This window comes from Eublepharis macularius, chromosome 14, assembly GCF_028583425.1.
Source record: "Eublepharis macularius isolate TG4126 chromosome 14, MPM_Emac_v1.0, whole genome shotgun sequence".
Taxonomy (NCBI): domain Eukaryota; kingdom Metazoa; phylum Chordata; class Lepidosauria; order Squamata; family Eublepharidae; genus Eublepharis; species Eublepharis macularius.
Window position 1 is genome coordinate 36,271,927 of NC_072803.1, and position 18,973 is coordinate 36,290,899.

General features: G+C 45.5%; 1 protein-coding gene across 1 annotated transcript; it reads right to left on the reverse strand.

Moving 5' to 3' along the window:
• Nucleotides 1-244: 244 nt before the first annotated feature.
• Nucleotides 245-14,338, reverse strand: LGI3 (leucine rich repeat LGI family member 3). The gene is made up of 8 exons (XM_054998273.1): nt 14,124-14,338; nt 7,918-7,989; nt 6,061-6,132; nt 5,366-5,437; nt 3,865-3,936; nt 2,469-2,638; nt 1,819-1,983; nt 245-1,062 (listed from the first exon to the last, which is right to left on the reverse strand). Exons 1-8 carry the CDS (start codon nt 14,336-14,338, stop codon nt 245-247), a joined length of 1,656 nt encoding a protein of 551 aa, XP_054854248.1.
• Between the last annotated feature and the right edge of the window lie 4,635 nt (nt 14,339-18,973).

Below are 18,973 nucleotides of genomic sequence, written 5' to 3' on the forward strand. Positions count from 1 at the left end.
GTGTGTGTGTGTGTGGCAGGTCCTTTCTATACTGTGTGTAAGCCTGTGCATCACAGAGGGCATTGATTTACTCACACCAAAGAGAGAAGCATTTATAGGGGAGGGGATTCAAAAGACTGTGAGGAAGCAGCTTTGCTCGGAGTGATTATAGTGCTCAGATGCCCTTCAACACAGGGGCACCTCAAGTGGCATAATGTCTTTGTGTACGTGTGTGTTTATAGGGGAGGTCAGTCATCCACCCACTCTACAAGCTGAGGTCTACCACAATATGCTTGTAGACTAATGTGTTTCCTTTGAAACTAGGTGCTAGCAGGATATCCATGCCTTCCAAGGGAACTGGGTGGAATGCCCGTGGAGCCTGGACAGAGAGTTCCTGGAACTTGACAAACTTCTGCTTTTCTTCATCCCAAAGGTAGATATGGGTAAAAGAGAAGTCACTGCCCAGGGCCATGTACTGGTGCTGAGAGACTCGGAAAGGCTCCATGACCATGGAACCTCGTGAAGGCAAGGTCTGCAGCTCTGTGAATCGTAGCCCCTCCCACTTGACCACCTTGGAGTCACCAATGTAGCGGCTCAAGCACAAATAATTGTCCCTCTTAATTCGGAAATGCTTGACCATCTGAACATCCATTACTTCTGCCACGTCTCCCAGGTGGACAAACTGCTTCTGTGAGCGGTTCCACTGGTAGATAATGGGTACCTGGGAGCTGCTGGAGATGATGAGGCGGGGCTTGCCATCTATCTCCACGTACTCCACATCCGTGTCTCGGTGCCAGGAGTGCAGATCCTGGTGGGAATAGAAGCCATTCTGATTCCAGCGGTAGAGGCTGGTGGAGCCAGCTTTGGAGCTATCAGCAATAACAAAGAACCATTCACCCTCAATCGTGAAGGCCTCAATGTCATTGGGCTTACGGATCTTCTGGCTGTCAATGTCTTGGATCTTGATGAACTTGTCGATGTTGGTATCCCAGCGGTAGATATAGGAGCCACCAAAGAGCTGGGCGACAACGACATACAGCTGTGACTCAGCCACGATTGGCTTGCAGTAGACAGCTGAGTGAGCTGGAGTGGAGGAATTGGAAAGAGTCAGCTGACAAATGGAAATTGGCCTGAACCCTGCAGCACGGTATCTTAGGCATGTATACTTTGTGACAATCTGGATGGCTATGGGTTTTATAAGAGGCTTCCTCCTCTTATAAAGCATGTCACCAGGGTTTTTTTAATATTATGCACGAAAACAGAGCCTTGGAATCTCTTTTAAATGGAAGAGATGAGACCTGGAAAGCATTCAACGAAAGTCTGCAATGAAGCAGAGCTTCTGGAAAGCAGATGCAGGCTAATGGCTTCATGGTATAATCACCATAAGTTAATACAAAACAGCAAGAACCGAATATGATCATATATCTAACAGACAATTATAGGCTCCCAGGCAGATCAAAAATACATTGAGGGAGGCCACCCAGTGCTAGGGAAACTAGCACCTAGGATAACCTTCAGGTTTGCAGTTTCTCCACTGAGGGGACATGATTCATAGATTGCTGTTAACCACAATGCTGGTGCACCAGCTATAACTTGTTTATTTTAAAGAAACATAGCCATTTTGCCTGGATCCAGCTTTGTCTGAACCCCACCCATGCACACTTTCCACCTGGCTTTGATGGAGTTATCAGCAGGAGCAGAGGGAGCAGCCAGGCCTGGCCCTGAACTGGGCAGCATTTCCCAATCCATACTGTTCATAGCACAGACCTTAGAGCTTCACTCCACTATAGGGAAAGGGAGAGATCTTTATATCATCAGCCACACTCACTCCATCTTTACCTGGGATGCGGTCAAAATCACGCAGCTTGCGCTCAACGTAGTCCCACTTGAGGATGGTACAACTGCTGGAGCTTGGCTGAGCCAAAGCCACGTAGAGGTCACTGGCATAGACAAAGGGCTCAGCAGACACAGACTGAAAGGGCAGGACCTGGTGCACCACAAAGTCTGACATGGGAAAGATGCAAAGAGTCAGAATGAACTTGTGCACCCCAGCAAGCCAATGGCTTCCTGGTCCCTTATCGTCACCGTCAGACTCTAGTTTTCTAACATGGTTGGTGGCTGGACAGAGGCCAATATAACCTGCCAAGCCATTTAGTGTCAATCAACCCACCATTGATACAATGGGTTACTTCTCCAACCGCACAGAAATGGCAATGGGAAAAGCTGGATTTCTTCATGTTGCGCAGCTTTTAAAGGCTGCCAGAAAAAAAGGTGGCAACCTAACTTTTTATCCAGTAGCCTTTTCCAGAAAATGTCTGCATGGTTTTCAAATGCCTCTTCACAACCATGTGGTTTAAGAAAGAAACGCCCCCAAATCTAAATAGTCTCCCATTTCTTGGCCTCTTCTGTCAGCTATAATGCTTCCATGTCAAGTCCTACTTCTCTCTTCCCTTTTGCCCCAATGGCTCTGCATATTCCAGTGCTCTTACCGGTAGTGATGCAATCAAAATCCTTGAGTGGCAGGTCCCGGATCTTCTGCCCTTGGTATTGAGGGGAGCTGCCACAGAAGACGGAGGGTACCGTGGTGTTGGAGCTCTCCATCCATTCCACCAACCACTTAATTTTGCAATCACAGGTGAAGGAATTGCCTCGGAGATCTCTGTTGGGGAGAGACAATGCAGGAACAGTCACTGGGGGGATGAAAATTCTTCCCATCAGTTGTAAAGATAACAGTTACACAGTCTCTGAGCATGCCCCAAGTATGGAAACAAGTGCTTATCCTCTCTGATGGGAGAGAACTTGAAAATCTGAACTGGCTGTTAGTACAACCTTGGTCAACCAGTGTTGTATTCTGAGTGCGTGACCATGCCCAGAGTTTTTATTGAGGCTTAGATGTGTTGCTGATTTGGTGTCTTCTGTTCCCCAGCGTACCCTGACCTGGATAGCCCAGGCAAGCCTAATCTTGTTAGATCTCAGAAGCTAAGCAGGATTGGTCTTGGTTAGTAATTGGATGGGAGACCTCCAGCAAAGACCAGGGTTGCAGAGGCAGGCAATGACAAACCACCTCTGTTAGTTTCTTGCCATGAAAACCCCACCAGGGGTTGCCATAAGTCAGCTGTGACTTGAGGGCACTCTCTGCCGCCACCACCATTCCTCAGCAGAAGATATAGCAGCTGTGATGATCCATTAATCTGCACAGCTCTGCTCCTTGGTAGACTGGTCCTACAGCACACCCACAGGTAGAAGTCTGGATTGTTTTAGGAAAGCAAGTTACCATTAACACTGTATCACAAACTCTAGGATAATAGAAGGATCCCCATTGTTTGGTGAGCTTTGCATATACCACCACATAACATAACACTGCTCTTGCATTTGCAGGGTTCTGGACACCTAGTTTTCAAATCAATGATCTTGCATAATGTCCCTGCATACATGCCACAGAGAAAAAGACAAATGTAAATCCAATACTGTCACAAAATGTAGTATGTACTTTTGTTTAGCAAATATCTGAATTAGAATATATGAAACACAATCCAGCCCCAAGTTAAGCACTTATATTGATTTAGATATGAAAAATAAGCCTTGAAAATGATTCATCACCCATTGAAATCAAGTGCTTGAATGATTAATCAATTATTCCAATTGCTTTCTCTTGGTTCATCTCTCTGGTTCGCCTTCTGTTTTCCCCAGGTCCTTTGCATTGCATTACTCAGACTGCAAAACTTTTGAGGTGCAATTTTAGGTCAATTTTTGGGGTGAAATTGTGTCATTTGCCTTGTCTAGGGAGAAGAGTTGTGTAAGATGAAGCTCATCTGGAAGTGGTTTTCTCATTCCAGAGGGAAGGGTGAGCTAAATTAATAGCAATGAAGTAAGGGGAAACCTTACAGATCACTTAGGATGTCCAAAGGCTTCAAGATGTCTCTGGGCAGTGTCTGCAGATTGTTGTGGGCCAAAGATCTGAAATACAGAAAGGGCTGAGCTGAATTTCCATTTTCATGTGCTTTGTGAAACAAGAAGCAAAAATATTCCCTGAAAAGCCATGAAAGGTACAAATATTCACCATTTCCCAAAGCTGCTTATGGCTATTGTTTCCCTAACTGCTGCTGTTTCTTTGGTATACTTTTTCTCCTGGGCCATTTCCACACAACTCACCTTCATCTGGAATGCTGCGGAATGTTGCGAAAAAACCGCAGAAGATAGCAGTTTCTCATGCGAGTTTTGCACAACGTCGCACACAACTCTCGCGAGAAGATGCTATCTTCTGCGGGTTTTTTACGATGTTCTGCAGCGTTCCAGATGAAGGTGAGTAGTGTGGAAACGGCTTGTTAGGGCTTCTTTCTTCCTCAGAGAGTGACCCCTAGCCACTCAGCCACCAAAACACTACATAGCCAATCAGATTTGTCTCTGTGGGCACACCTAGCCAACTAGGAGCGCAAAGTGAATAGGTACCCCTTGAGTTTCCTTTTGTGTAGTAATCTCCCCCAAATTGACAAAATGAAGGGCACCTTTTTGTACTGATGAAAAATATACAAAAACGGCTATTCCCTTTCCACTCCACCCTAGAAGAGAAAAATTGTCAACACAGAAAGGGATCAAGGACTTAACTGACATAATTTATTCTCCTGCCAAAATCCATGGGAAGGAACATCAAGTTATGTGGAGCTGCTTCCCCACCAATAGATACTGTGCTTAGCTATGTCCCCTCTCAACTTCTGAGACACATTTCTAATCCTATAATCATAGGGTCATGGGAGGAAAGGTGGCAGGTATAGCCCAATCTTGTCAAATGTAAGAAGCTAAGCAGGGTCAGTAATTAGATGGGTGACTACTACCAAGAAAGACTCCGCTGAGGAAGGCAATGGCAAATCACCTCTGCTTCTCACTTGCCTTTACAGCCCCTTGCTGGGGTCACCATAAGCCAGTTGTAACTTGATGCCACATATGCACGCAATCAAGCTAAAATGTAACTGAGATGGATGTTTAGTTTCTCCAGATGAATCTCTGGTTGCCCCTCTTTAGCTTCTCCCACAGATCGTCACGGTTACCCTAAACAGACCCCTCTTGGAGCACCAGTGTAGTAAAGGGAAAACTAGCTCTCCACACTGACCCAGAAGGATAGACCCTCACTAGCAAGGATCCTGCAGCAGTGTGCAGTGTGTCTGTGCTCAAACTGCAGAGACACTTGGCGACCCCTGAGGTCTTTGCACTACACAAGCCCTCCCTCTACACATAACCCATACTATAGAATTGTAAGCATTGTGCTAGTTTCTTAATATTATGTATTAAGAATCTAATATGTCCCACACTAATTAGCTTATGCTTCAAAAAGTGTACAAGGCCCAGACAAAGTGTTGCTCTGTATGCTTATGCACCAGGGCTGACTCACAGATGTGTCAGGGATTTGAGCCCGCGGAAGGTGTTTTTGGACAGAGACTGGATGTCGTTGTTCTCTATGAACCTGAGGGCAAAGAACAAAATCAAGTCTTACTGTTCTGCACCTTGGCGCTGCTTGAAGAATCCTCCCGCTCCACAGAAACCAAGAGACCTCCTTCCTTCCACCCCAGCCTCACAGTGATGTCTACTCTGCCTATATGCCAGCATTTCTCTGGCAGGACGGGCAGACATGGCCTCCTTTGGCAGGGTCTTGCCTAGAGTCCCCTTGCCACCTTACCAGCACACTCCCCTTGCACCCTCTCCCTCCACCAGCCTCCTTTCTGTTCTCAGATGTGCACTGCCTCCCCCTCCTTAGTCCCTGGAGATGCTAGGCCCCCCTCCCCCTCCTAGCTAAATGGCTATCATGAAGGTCAGGTGGTAGTAAAAGTGGGAGTACCCAGAAGCTGCTCGCGCTGCACTCCTACGGTCTTAAAACTCTTAGGACATCTGTCTCATCCCTTTAAAACGTGGGTCAGCCTTGCAGACTATCCCTGTTCTTCTAGTCCAAGGCAGCATCTTCTAGTCACTTTGCTACCCTGCCCAGCCCATAATCCCAGCATGATTTCCCCTATCAACTTTGCACAAGTTTGGCCCCATCCCCTCTCTGCTGTGACTGGATGCTAGAGAAAGACTTCCAGTACTCCATACAGGTATTGCAGGTGCATGAGTCCCATGAAGGCATTGTCCCCGATCAAGGAAAACTTGTTGGAGTTCAGCAGGCTGCAAAGAGAAAGAGAAAGAGAAGGGGTAAAGTTGGCGAGATCAGATGGAAAAGGGGTCACACTAAACCCCAGAATCAGGTTCTTGTTGTTTCTAAAGCTTCCTTTGAAGGAATCAGGAGGCTCAAGGAGGTTGACAGCAACAGAGTTCCACAGTTAAAATATAACTGATCTAGAAAAGAATATCATAAACAGTCCCAACATTCTACCCAATAGCCTAATACATTCAATGAAAAATCCCCCTATATAGTACTCCTTATATTTTTTCTAAATGTCAGCAAAAGCTTTCCTGATCTCTACTAAAAGGCCATTCTAGAGTATAGAGGCTACTACTGAAAAAGTGAGTGAATGGACATCTGACAGCCCCAAAAGTACAGCTAGCAGGAGTTGCTGAATAGAACACAGCGGTCACTGAACAGTCCCTTAAGTATGTTAGTCCCAGTAAGAAAATGAGGGGCTGCTTGAAGGGTAAGAACCACCACTTTAAATGGAGCTCAGAAAATAGGCCATTTTCACACTGCTTACTGGCCATGGAACATCGCACCAAGCTCCCAGAAAGGCAGCATCTTCCTGGCGTGATTTCTCTCGTGAAGTTCTCGTGAAAAATCACACCAGGAAGATGCTGCCATTCCGGGAGCTTGGCGTGATGTTCCGTGGCTGGTAAGCAGTGTGAAAACGGCCATAAATAGGAAGCCAACACAAATGTTCAAGGACAAATGTTTTATGTTTAAATCAGCTAGCTCTAGTCATTATGGGCCAATTGAAGCTTCAGCAGGTTGTCTTAAAAAGGCAGCCCCATGTGGAACTTGTCAAGGCCAGAGATTACAGTAGCATGGATCAGCATCGCAGGATCAGCTATATCTAGAAGGGAAGACTATTTTTGTGCCTGATACTACCCACATTACTCTCTTCTCCGGCAAAAAAGCTGAAGCAAAAAGCACAACTCTTTATAGACTCCACCCAAAGTAGGCAGCAGAATTCCTCCTGCTTTTCTAACAAGCATCTCTTCCCTCTTACCAGTGTTCAGTTTTAGCTTGTTCTCCAGAAATAAATTTCACAGGACTCAGGGGGACTTACTGTTTAATAAATGTGCTTGACATAAGGCTGCAGTTTCTAGACCCAACTAGTCTAGCAAGCACTTTGGTTCCACTGTGCTTTTCTACCCAGTTCTGAAAATTCTAACCAAGGCTCTTTCGAGAAAGCAAGAGCTATCTATCAGCTCAAGTTAAGCAGAACTTGCTTCAACCTGAACATGTGCTAAGATCTTGCAAGTTCTGATTCAATCCAGCAACTCCAATTTTGCAAAGCTAACAGATTTGCAGAGGAGCTGTCTCGCAATGAGCTTTGCTGTCTTTTAGCAAGCTAAACTCATGGTGAGTATACCTTAACTGGCACTGCAGTAAAGCTGAAAAGGCCAAAACAAAAGAAAGAGTTGGGAGGTGGAATTTCAAATTATATCTTTAAAATCAGTGCTTCCATTAAATAGAAACTTGTTTTTAATTTAATAATAATGTCTCTTACTTAATACCAGGAATAGTGGCCTCTTTGTCAGTCTTTCTTACCCCATCAGTGGAAGATTTAGTCCTCCTTTCCTTTCCCTTCCTCCTTGCTATTGCTGGCCAGCAAACGTGCAAGTTCTAAAGCAGCCTGAGAAAGTGCAAGCCCTTTGATCAGCTGCTGCAACAAATGTGGCAGGTGCTGCCCTATGAAGCCAGTCCATTAGTAAGACCAGATATGAACATAATTCATAAGCCCTCCACCCCAAGATCACCCACGTAAAACATACAGGAACTGCAGAAATGGCAGGTGAGCAAAGGCGCCTTCCTTGATTTCGCTGAACGCTGCATTTATCAGTGTCCTACAGGAGAAAAGGAGATGTAAGAGAGATGCTGCTGGAGCGGGAGAGAAAGAAGATTTATCCTGGCACAGGCTGACTTCAAAAGTGTTGGTGAAGCACGGCTGAGGCTTGAAACCTGCCTGACTCACAGAACATCAGTCTGATAAGCAAAAAAAAATTATTCGTTTGTGTAGTGTAGGATAGAGCGCTGGTGCACGGTACATCTATTACAAACTTACATTGCTTCTATGCCAGTTTACCTTGCATGCCCTCCCCACAAAGAATCCTAGCACGTGTCGAGGGGTAAAGGTGCAGAGAATTGCTCTTAGCTTTCCAATCTACCTCAAAACTATACATCCCATAAGAGTGGAAATAGCTGCTAAGTGTTCATATATAGTGCAGATACTCCTGTTGTGAAATTTCTTGGGAAGGCTGGGATGTTAAAATGGCTCCAGAATAAGCTGAGCCACGCACCACCTGTAGCACATTAGCCTTAGACCCAGCCAACAGTTATCATGATGGATGTAGGCTTGCCTGCCACATTTTAGTATTTATTGTTTTAATATGTTAGCTGCCTTCGTGGCCCTTGTAGAGGCAGAAAGGTGGGATTTCCTTTTTGTTAAATAAATAAATTCTCCCATGTGGGTGTAACTTCATAGGGGTTACATGGGCAAAGTGAACGCAGCCCTAGAGACACTGCCCCTGCTGCTGGGGCTTGGCTCAGTTTGCTCCCAGGACTGCAGACCACAGGAAAATTTCTGAGGAAATGAAAAGGCCAATTCCCTCCTGCATAGACATGGGCACGAACAGAAAAAAACCCGAACATGGTGTTCGTTGTTCGTTGCCATCTACGAACAATGAACATTGATGAACATGACTTGTTCACGAACATGTTCATTGTTTGTTGTTCGTGGGGGCCAGCAGGCTCTCCTCCAGCCATCAAGACCCCTACCACACCACTCCCAGAAACTCTACCTGAGCAGGCAGCAGGAAAAGTACCAATAATAAATAATAGGTTGGCCCCAGAGCCTGGCAGCAGCCCTAGAAACTGAAGGGGTGGATCCCTATCCCAAAACACACAAAGAAAATTCAAGCTCCAATGCACTCTCCCTGTCTCTCTATCAAAATGCCGACAGCAGCTGTCTCTCCCTCTCCACTGTCTGCAAACAGCTGGGAGCCAGAGCTGGGAGCCGCCGCCCCCGCAGTCTTTGCTCTCTTGTAACAAATTTGGAGCTCCACACTTGGAAGGAAGACCTGCCTATCAAGCTAAATTGGGCTTAGATTGGGGTTTCCAGGGCAACAGCAGGAGTTCAGACAGAGTTCAGGCAGCCCCTGCCTCCAGTTGCCAAGGGAATTGATTGCAGGTGCCAGACTGTCTGGGCTTGCTACGACCACCTGTTTGTTTAGAGTTTGTGGGCCTCAGGAACAGCTGATTGGGCTGTTCATGACTTTTTAAAGTTCGTATTGCTGTTTGTGCCCATCTCTACTCCTGAGTTCGAATCATATTGCAATGCAATCACATACTCATCAAGAATGTACCTCTAACACACAGGCTCTGGGTTAAGACACGCTGATGACCTAAATTATATCAAGTTTAAGAGGCTCTGTGGTATTGCCAAAAATGGTAATTTAGTAATTTTAAAAGTTTGTTTATTTAACTGCCCCTCTTAATCGGAAGCCCTAAATTGTAGTTTATTTTGCTTGTACATAAATCTAGCTTGGGCGTTGTAATTCTGCACTGGCAGTAGACTATAGATTTCTAGCAGAGAATTCTTAGCACTTAACTACACTACACCATCATTCTCTGAGGAAAGCTATGAGAAAGTGGTATAAAAGTGCTGTTAAGTGTATAGTATTGATAGGGGCCTCAAATTTCTGTTCCTGTTACTGATTACATTCCAACTGGCAAACTGTTTCCTTTAGCCCCAGCTCAAGCAAAGTGGAGTGTATTTTCAATAACTAGTAATCACTAGCTATCAAAAACCATCAGTACTTATTTGAGTATCTTCTGACCATCAGTTCCTGTCATCGTCTCGTTTGAGAGAGCTATAAATGGCCTACTTAGTACCACATCACCCCCAGCACCTTTCTATCACTCAGAATAGTGTGCACAATCTGTCTCACTCACTCACACACTCACAAACATAGTTCTGACTCTGAGCACAGCTAACAAATTTCACCTCCTACATAATCCCCCTGTGCGGTGGGGGGAGATATTTAAAGATCTCTCCGTTTGCTGTGATTAATGAGAGCTAGTTGGAGAAGGACTCAGCAACCACTTAAACAAATCAATGCGGGCATCAGCACTGGCCAACAAACAGATCTCGCCAACGCAATCTGGGAGAAAGCAAGCGAGAAGAAAAATGCCAGAGTACCAGAAATTCCTGCTAGGAGGAGAGGAGGGGGTTCACCTTTCACTGGTTTTGCTGCCTAGAGGAAGATGAAATTCATTTTTATGCTCTCCTGTGGACTTCGGAGGCTGAGGGGTATTTCTCGGTGTCTCCTCCTGAGCAGGGGACCAAACCCAGCTAGTTTATCTTCCAAAGGAAGGGATTGGTGAACTGAAATAAGGCTATATCCCTGCAGCAAGCTCCCTCCCCAAGTATGTGCAGATGCTGAAGAGCAGATTTTACTCAACTTTGATCCCTCAAGCATTATTTACCCAGAAGCTGTATTTTTCTTGACCCAAAAGTGCTTAGAGCAGTTCTACAAGGCTATGGCTGTTTTCACACTGCTTACCAGCCACGGGACATCACGCCGAGCTCCCAGAATGACAGCATCTTCCTCGCGTGATTTTGCACGAACTGCTGTTCTCGCGTGAAATTGCGCCAGTAAGGCGCTGTTGTTCCGGGAACTCGGCACAATGTTCCGTGGCCAGTAAGCACTGTGAAAACGGCCCAAATTTCAATGCTACCTTACCAGTGTATAGCTACCTCTCTAGGGGCTGCTGTCACATTATCAAAGTCACATATAAAACTTCTCCTTATGTCATGATTCAAACAAGTTATATGGGTCCAAATTCAATTCAGCAGCCATCATAGGAAGGGTTCAGAACCACAAAAATCTTCCCATACTAGGTGGAAGCATCATGTGCCGTCCAGGAAACATGGGATCCTACATCTTTAATCTATCATTTAAGACCTTCTTGCAGATTAGAAGTGCAACAGAATGAAAGGAGATGGCCTAATTGTACCATATCCCTTCAGTCTGAAAGTGGATGGAATCATATTTTTAAATGGTTGTTGTGGGTTTTCCCGGCTGTATTGCCGTGGTCTTGGCATTGTAGTTCCTGACGTTTCGCCAGCAGCTGTGGCTGGCATCTTCAGAGGTGTAGCAACAAAAGACAGAGATCTCTCAGTGTCACAGTGTGGAAAAGAAGTTGGCAGGTAATTTGACAATACATATTTTTAAATGTTTGCATATTTTTTAAAGAGTGTCAGCTAATAGAAAACAGTAAAGGAGGGAACAGCCTGGGCTCCAGCCCTCCTCCCATATATCTATATCTCTATTCTCTTTGTCTTCCCTTTTTATATTATCTCTTTTTCAACTCTTTAACGCTGTCCACATTCCTACCCCTTTCTCTGCACCCCTTTATTTCTTGTTCTTCACCTGTACCTTACACCATTTCTCCAGCCAGTTCTGAGGAATGCAAAAGGTAATGAGAAGACAGAGGGGCTGTGGTCCAGCTGCTGGTGATAGTGGGTGGGGGAAAGTGCCATCAAATCATAGCCAACCCTTGCTGGAGTTTTCAAGGCAAGAGACTAATGGGGTGGTTTGCCCTTGCCTGCCTCTGCCTAGTGAGCCCATCCAGTTACTAGCCAAGGGTGACCCTACTTAGCTTCTAAGCTCCACTGAAAGTCGGCTTGCTTGGGCTATCCAGATCAGCTGTGGTCTCACTGCCTTTTGCAAAGTCTGGGTAGTAGCTGCAGAATAAAGGGGGAAAGAGCACCTCAGCTGTCAACTAAGCTCTGTCTTCGTGGAGGTGGTAGGCTGCTCGACACTATTTCACCACAACAATAGCTTTACCACTAGCAGAAATGAAGCAGTCTCCCACTACAAGAACGGAAAGAAAATATTAGAAGCGCTGAAAGAAACCAGATGGAGGGGGTAGAAGGATGATTTATGCCATGCCAATCTCAGCTAGGAAAACTCACCCCATCCTCCTAGCACCTGCCCCATCCAGAACACTTTCACGCTCACTCTTTAAACACACACTCTCTAAACATGCAGACAAAAAATCCACTGGACACAGGCTTATGGACTCCCTGGTATTAGCTTCAACTGGATTCTCCCATCTGCAAAGACTTCCATATGATAATGAAGGCTATTCACCACAATTTCTTTTTGGTGGCATAAATATTAGGAAAATAGAGCAATTACACGGCTACCTGAATGCTACCTTAGCCCTTACAAAGACTGGAATCTTACATTATTTTAAACCTTGAATGTTTAATTTAACTGAAACTTTATTTTTTTTAAGTATGTGGCAGGGTTAGGGACCCCTAAGACAACCGATGACAACCATTTGGTGGTGGCACCCACTGTTTTTTCTCAAAATTCCAAAAGTGCCCATAGGGATCACAAACCCTATATTAAAAGTGCCACAAGGATCACAAACCCTATATTAAACTATCACCATGAGTAACCTACTCTATGCCTGTTTACCCAATAGGGTGTTTTATTACATACAGTGAGGAAGTTGGTTTATTTTTTTTAATACAGGGAAGCACTGAAAACTCTGGGTCCCGTATACGCAGCTTAAAATGGTACTGTTGGGAATTCTACTGCCTTCATTTTCTACCTCACTCTGAGTCTTTCTATGCAAGACAACTTAAAGTCTCTCTACACAAGACATCATACATGAGTAGGATGAAATGAAAGGTCTTATACTTGTTCTCCCCTTGTGGATACACTTGAATATAAGACCACACAGAAAGTCAGTCACTTGAGCATCCCTGTGTAAGATGTCTTGTGTAGAGAGACTCAGATTCAGATGTCAAATAAGCACCCATAGAACTACCCTAAAGGAGACAGTAGTGTCATTGAAAAGGGGGGGATATTTTTTTATTCTGCCATGCTCTGGGATCTTTGGGAACTGATTAACAAATTTCACTTGGAACTCCTCCGGTTCCTCATCTTCCATCTCTGAAGTCACTTCTTCATACAGACTCAGCCAAGTTTGTGGTCAGAATTAGGTAGTTGCAGTTTCCTCCAGAGGATCCACATACCACCTATTAACCACAAGTACACCAAGACTTCCAGCTCCACACCACAGGCAGTCAAGCACTCCCTTTTGTGTATTTACACACATGCACACACATTTTCTTTTTGCCCATCTAAGTTTATCTACCACATGGAACACTATATATATGCACGTATGTTCAGTGTGGTGCAGGAATAAGTACTTACAAATGTATCCCAAACTTGCATGTGTTCAAAATACCTCACATACATAAATTCATACAACAGACCTCTAAGGCAGGTCAGTATTATTCTCTCCATTATTGTGGGGGACTGGGTTTAGACAATAATGGGAAGCTTAAAGTGTGTTTAAGTTGGGATGAAATCAGACCCCCAACACTTTGTAGGCTTGCTCTGTAAGGCTTAAGTTTAGATTTTTTAAAGAGATGTGACAGTGCTTTGGTACAGCCATTGCTGCCTGCAGAGTGGACGCTCCATTTTTTTCCTGTCCCGCTCTCATCACCGGTCAACTATACATGCACATGTGAGCCAGCAAAGCTTTTTATGCCCCATAGAGTTGCAGTAAAGTTTCACATATCCCAGCTCACAGCTGGCCTTTTCACCCAGCAAGCTCTGTAATCAGCTCTCCCTTTCCCTAATAACAAACCAACCATTACCTAATAGTCGGTAAGTCTTGATAACAAGCCTCCACATTAGGAACCAACACTCTGAAAAACTCAAGACAGCAAATGTTGCAGATCTTCTCTCTCAGCCCACCTCAATCTAACCTCATTTCTCTAGCTCCTGGCTCCAGACCCAGCAATCTGCACCCACAATAATCTTACTTCCAGGAGGGTGACTCCTTCACTTTGCACCCAGGCAGGTATCTAGAAATATCACCACCATCACCACCCATTCACACATATGCATACATACTCCACAGTTTGCTAGCGATTTCCAAATCTGCCACTTACAGTGAAATGACATCTCGGGCTAGATTCTTGGGTATGCTCTTCGAGTCCACACAGAAGGCAGTGTCTCTGGTGCAAGAACAGCTGGGGGGGCAAGGGGGTGGTCTTGGGGCTCGCCGGGAGGTGGCAGGCAGCCACAAGCAGGCCAGGCCCAGCAAGAAGAAGAGAAAAAGAGATCCCCTTGGGAAGGTTTTCCCCAACTGCTGCAGCTCGGTCATGGCCTTTTCCTGGCCTCTCTCTCCGCTCCTGGCGATGAACAAGCCTCTCCAACTCTGAGCCGAGTTTCCCCAGGGGAAACCTGCAGTTGTAGCCGCTGCTCCTGCAGCTGCCACCAAACAAGATGCTCTTTCGACTTCTCTTTTTCCTCCTCCACAGACACGCTCTGTGTTTTCAGGCTGCCGCTGAAGCCAGACTGGCAGGCTGCTGGATACGGTAGCCTTGTGCAGGGAGGGGGGGGTGCGGAGCACCAGGCTTCTGAGTGATGGGGGAGAATGAAAGCATTGCTAAGGATGCAGCCGTGCCTTGGGGATTGTCACTGGAGGGGTGGGGAAGAAACAAGAGGCAGGCTGCACATGGAGCAGTGCACAGCTGCTCAGAATAGCTATAGCCATCAGAAGTGCAAGCCGCAGGATTTTTAAAACATTGCAAAATTAAGACTGCACTTTGGAAGCAGGAGTCAGAGTCTAATTAAAAGGCCTTCCAATTTTTTAAAGTATTAAGCTGGTGTCAGTAGGCTTGTAATGAGGGGGTGAAGTGTAATTTCTAGAGGAGTTTCAGAGTCTAGGGCTGGCCACCAAGAAGGTCTTCACTGGGGTCCCCCTAAGATACCTCCATAAATGCAGGCGCCCACAGCAGTACCTATTCAGACAGTCTCAGAGTTCAGGCAGTTCGTTCTTCAGGTATTTGGGTTCCAACCATTTAGGAATTCAAAGATCAAAACTAGCACATTCCATTGGGCCAACAAAGCGGGAACTACAGCGTGGGTGTTATATGCTTAATACTGATAGCCCCCATTAACATTCTGGCTTCTTGATTTGCATCAGTTGAAGTTTCTGGATGGTCTTCAAAAACAGCTTCATGTAGAGCATGTTACAGTAGTGCAATCTGGATGTTATGATAACATGCAAAACTATGGCCAAGTCCACCTTCTCCAGAAGCAACCACAGCTGCCAAAACAGCCTAAGCTGGAACAAAGCACTCCTCAACCACCTCCACCATCTGAATGTTTGAGTCACAGAAAAATCTAGGACAACTCCCAAACTGTTCTTTCCGCAAGACTGCTACCCCATCTGGGGACATTTTTATCCCCAATCCACAGCTTTTCTGTTTTATCTGTTTCAGTTTCAGAAAGAGAGCTGTGTGTCATCTGCATACTGATGACAACTCACTCCAGATCTTCAGGTGATCACTCCTCACAGTTTCGTGTAAATGGCAAACAGCACGGGAATAACCTAAAACCTTGTGAAATCTATAAATGAAAGGCAAAGCTACAGAACAGAATAGCACCACCTTCTGCCACCTGTCCTCCAGGAAGGGCAAAATCCTCTCCAGCACAATACATCTATTCTGATCAGGTGGTATCAAGGGACACTGTGGTCCATGGTATCAAAGACCGTTAAGAGGTTCAGGAGAACAAGCAGGGACACAGTCCCTCTGCTAGTGGACTGGCATATTGGGGTCACTACAGGCAAACAGAACTGTCATGTTCCAGCCATTTTTATTGGACTGATAGTCCTGAAAAATGAATAGGTACATGTTGCTGTTTTTGTGTCCCAGTGAACATATGTAGTTTTAAAGATGCGTATTATGAGCTGTTCCATGCCATTGTTTGCCATAGAAGGTCACATTTAGATTTCGGGAGTGGGGGCATGATTTCTTCCATGCTCACTCCAGCAGGTAAGTTATTTCTGAAACAAAAAAAAGTTAACATTTGAAATGACGAAAAAATACAATTTCTAATGATTGTCAGTCTCTTGTGAAAATAGAAATGCCAACCTCCAGGTGAGGCCTGGAGATCTCCCAGAATTACAACTGATCTCCAGACTAGAGCAAACAGTTTCCCTGGATAAAATGGCAGCTTTGGAGAGTGGACTTAATGGTGTTATACCCTGATGAAGTCCCTCCCCAAACCCTCCCATCTCAAGACACCACCCCCAAATCTCTAGGAATTTCCCTACCCAGAGTTGGCAACCCTATGTGAAAAATCTGGTTCAGGCACAGGCAATGTTCTCAAACAGTATGTGGGGTGCCTATACTTTGGGGTCTCGGAGAGAAGCTATAGGGAAAGACTAAACCATTGCAGTTTGGAACTCTCTTGCAGTGAAGACACAAAGTGTCCTCCACTCCTCACGCTGGCTTGGCTGTTCCCACAAGGGCTAAGAACCTCTGTGCAAAGATGCCCTATAGCTCCCAGGGTCTCTGCAATAACCAGCCCCTTCTGACCACATACACATCAAAACAATGAGCATTGTTTTAGTTACATATAAACAGCATTGCACAAAAGCTGGTAACAGGCACAGTCTCTGCATCTTACCCTTCTGCTCCCCCTCCCTCCCTCCCTCCCTAGCTTTTTGTGCTGCCTCATCTCTTTCATCCCCAGTGGTCCTAGCAGGTCCAAGTGACTGTCAAATAATTTATGGCACACAAGTTGCCTGTGAGAGCTGCGTGGCACGGTCATAAACATCTCTATAAACATCTCTTGTTCCAGGCACAGCTGAGTCCCAGACAACAAAAGGCAAAGAGTGTGAAGGCCCCTGGGGGGGGGTGGCATTCTTAGCCGCTTGGTGAAGGGCTGGGATGGTCACAGGCAAACAAGATTCAAGGCCTACCAAGGAGAACAGGACTAGTGCCACCTTCTGTGCAGGGAGAGAATATGTACCTCCAGGGAGGATAGAGCAGGGAGAGAGTCCAGCAGCTTATTCAGACAGACAGACAGACTCTTTGCAGTGCCTCTTTATCACATGTAACCCACCTTCATGTCATCATCATTCGCAGGCAGCTCCCTGATGTAAGACTGCACTCACACACTGTTGGGTTTTGGGCTACAGCAATAATTCACAACTAGATCTTTTTTATTCGTTTATTTTACCAAATTTACGTCCTGGCCTTTCTGCCTACACAAGGGCCACCAAGACGATACAAGAGGTGAATGATCACTATAGCACAATGATAAGACACTATGATATGTGGATGAAATCTTTGAGTCACAAAAAAATGTGCAGCTCCAACGCATTGCAAAGTAGGTTGTACAGAACTTCCTGGGGATTGTGCCCTAATTAATTATGGAGACGCTGTTGGGATTTTCTGCTTCAGGGGCCAAAATTTCTCAAGCGAGCACTGCATTTCACCAATGAATCCAAACACACCCAGCTATTTCACGTTTCCTTCAAAAGGGTCCAAATCTCATCTTAAGTAGCAATAGGGTTGCCAGGGCTGGAGACAGAAACATTCGAGGGGAGGAGTGCATGAGAAGTTGCTGATGTCACCGCATCACTTCTGGATAAAAGTAGGGTAGCTCTAGGAATCTCTGGAGACTATATGGTAAAACCATAGAGTTCTATCTGGAAGTGATGTAGCGACATTGGTGACATCATTGGTTGTTTTTTTTAAATAAAACATTCCCTCTACTGCTTCAAGCAGGGCTTGCTGGTAGGAGGCCACCCTCCACAGCAGGAGGTCTGGCAAGCCTAACTAGGAATAACCAAACACCCACTGATTCAGCTTGCCAGTTGTTCAAGCAGTGCAGTGCAACTGATGTTGTTTCGTGCATGCACTTTCTCAAAGAGTATGATGGCAGTTCTACTTTCTTCCTCTCCCACAGACCTGTTGTTACTGCGTGAGCAAATCAGTCAGTATTGTCGAAGGCTTTCACGGCCGGAGAACGATGGTTGTTGTGGGTTTTCCGGGCTGTATTGCCGTGGTCTTGGCATTGTAGTTCCTGACGTTTCGCCAGCAGCTGTGGCTGGCATCTTCAGAGGTGTAGCACCAAAAGACAGAGATCTCTCAGTGTCACAGTGTGGAAAAGATGTAGGTCATTTGTATCTACTCAGGAGGGGTGGGGTTGAGCTGAGTCATCCTGTAAGAGTTTCCCAGGGTGTGGAATGCTAATGGCCGGAGGCTTCACTGTATCCTGAGGAGGTTCTTTTGCATATGGATTGGTACTTGATGTGCTAATCTTCTCTGCAGGGCTATTGTCGGGGATAGAATGTTTTGTTAGCCTGGTGTTTTTCAGAACTGGAAACCATGCTCTGTAGTTTAACAAGCTACAGGAAAAAAGACAGACAAGCCCAATGCTCGACAATGCACGCATTGTCATCAATCTGACAGACCGTCAACTCTCACCAGAAGAAACCTCCATCTTGGCAAAGGGAGGAAACTTTGCAGTCACCCCCACCAGAATTCCTGTGGAAGACATCATTGCAAATGTAGAAACTGCCATTCGTCATCTACCTGAAGAGGAAGCTGAGGAAATAAGAGGAGAGACAGCCAGGATTCTACAAAAGGCAAAGCTTCCCACCAGCAATATAACACGCAAGGAGAGAAATGCCATCAAGACCCTCAATGCAGATCCAGACATCATCATTCTACCAGCTGATAAAGGCAATGCTACAGTGATCATGAAAACAGAGGAATACAAAAAGAAGATTAAGGAACTCCTGGACCCCTCCACCTACAAAAAACTAAAACGAGATCCCACTTGCAAAATCACTAGGCTAACAAATGCGCTGATCAAGAATTCCTCACTACATCCCGACATGCACAGAAAACTATGCAAGACTGAAGCACAGCCACCTAGACTATATGGACTCCCCAAAATACATAAGGATTCAGTCCCACTCCGACCCATTGTGAGT

Excerpts from the sequence above, each read along its gene's own strand:
- LGI3 (XM_054998273.1), bottom strand. The coding sequence starts at position 14,338 with ATGACCGAGCTGCAGCAGTTGGGGAAAACCTTCCCAAGGGGATCTCTT. Across the intron at positions 5,438-6,060 it reads CTCATGCACCTGCAATACCT|GTTCATAGAGAACAACGACA; the intron begins GTATGGAGTACT and ends CTTTGCCCTCAG. Across the intron at positions 1,063-1,818 it reads TGATTTTGACCGCATCCCAG|CTCACTCAGCTGTCTACTGC; the intron begins GTAAAGATGGAG and ends CCTCCACTCCAG.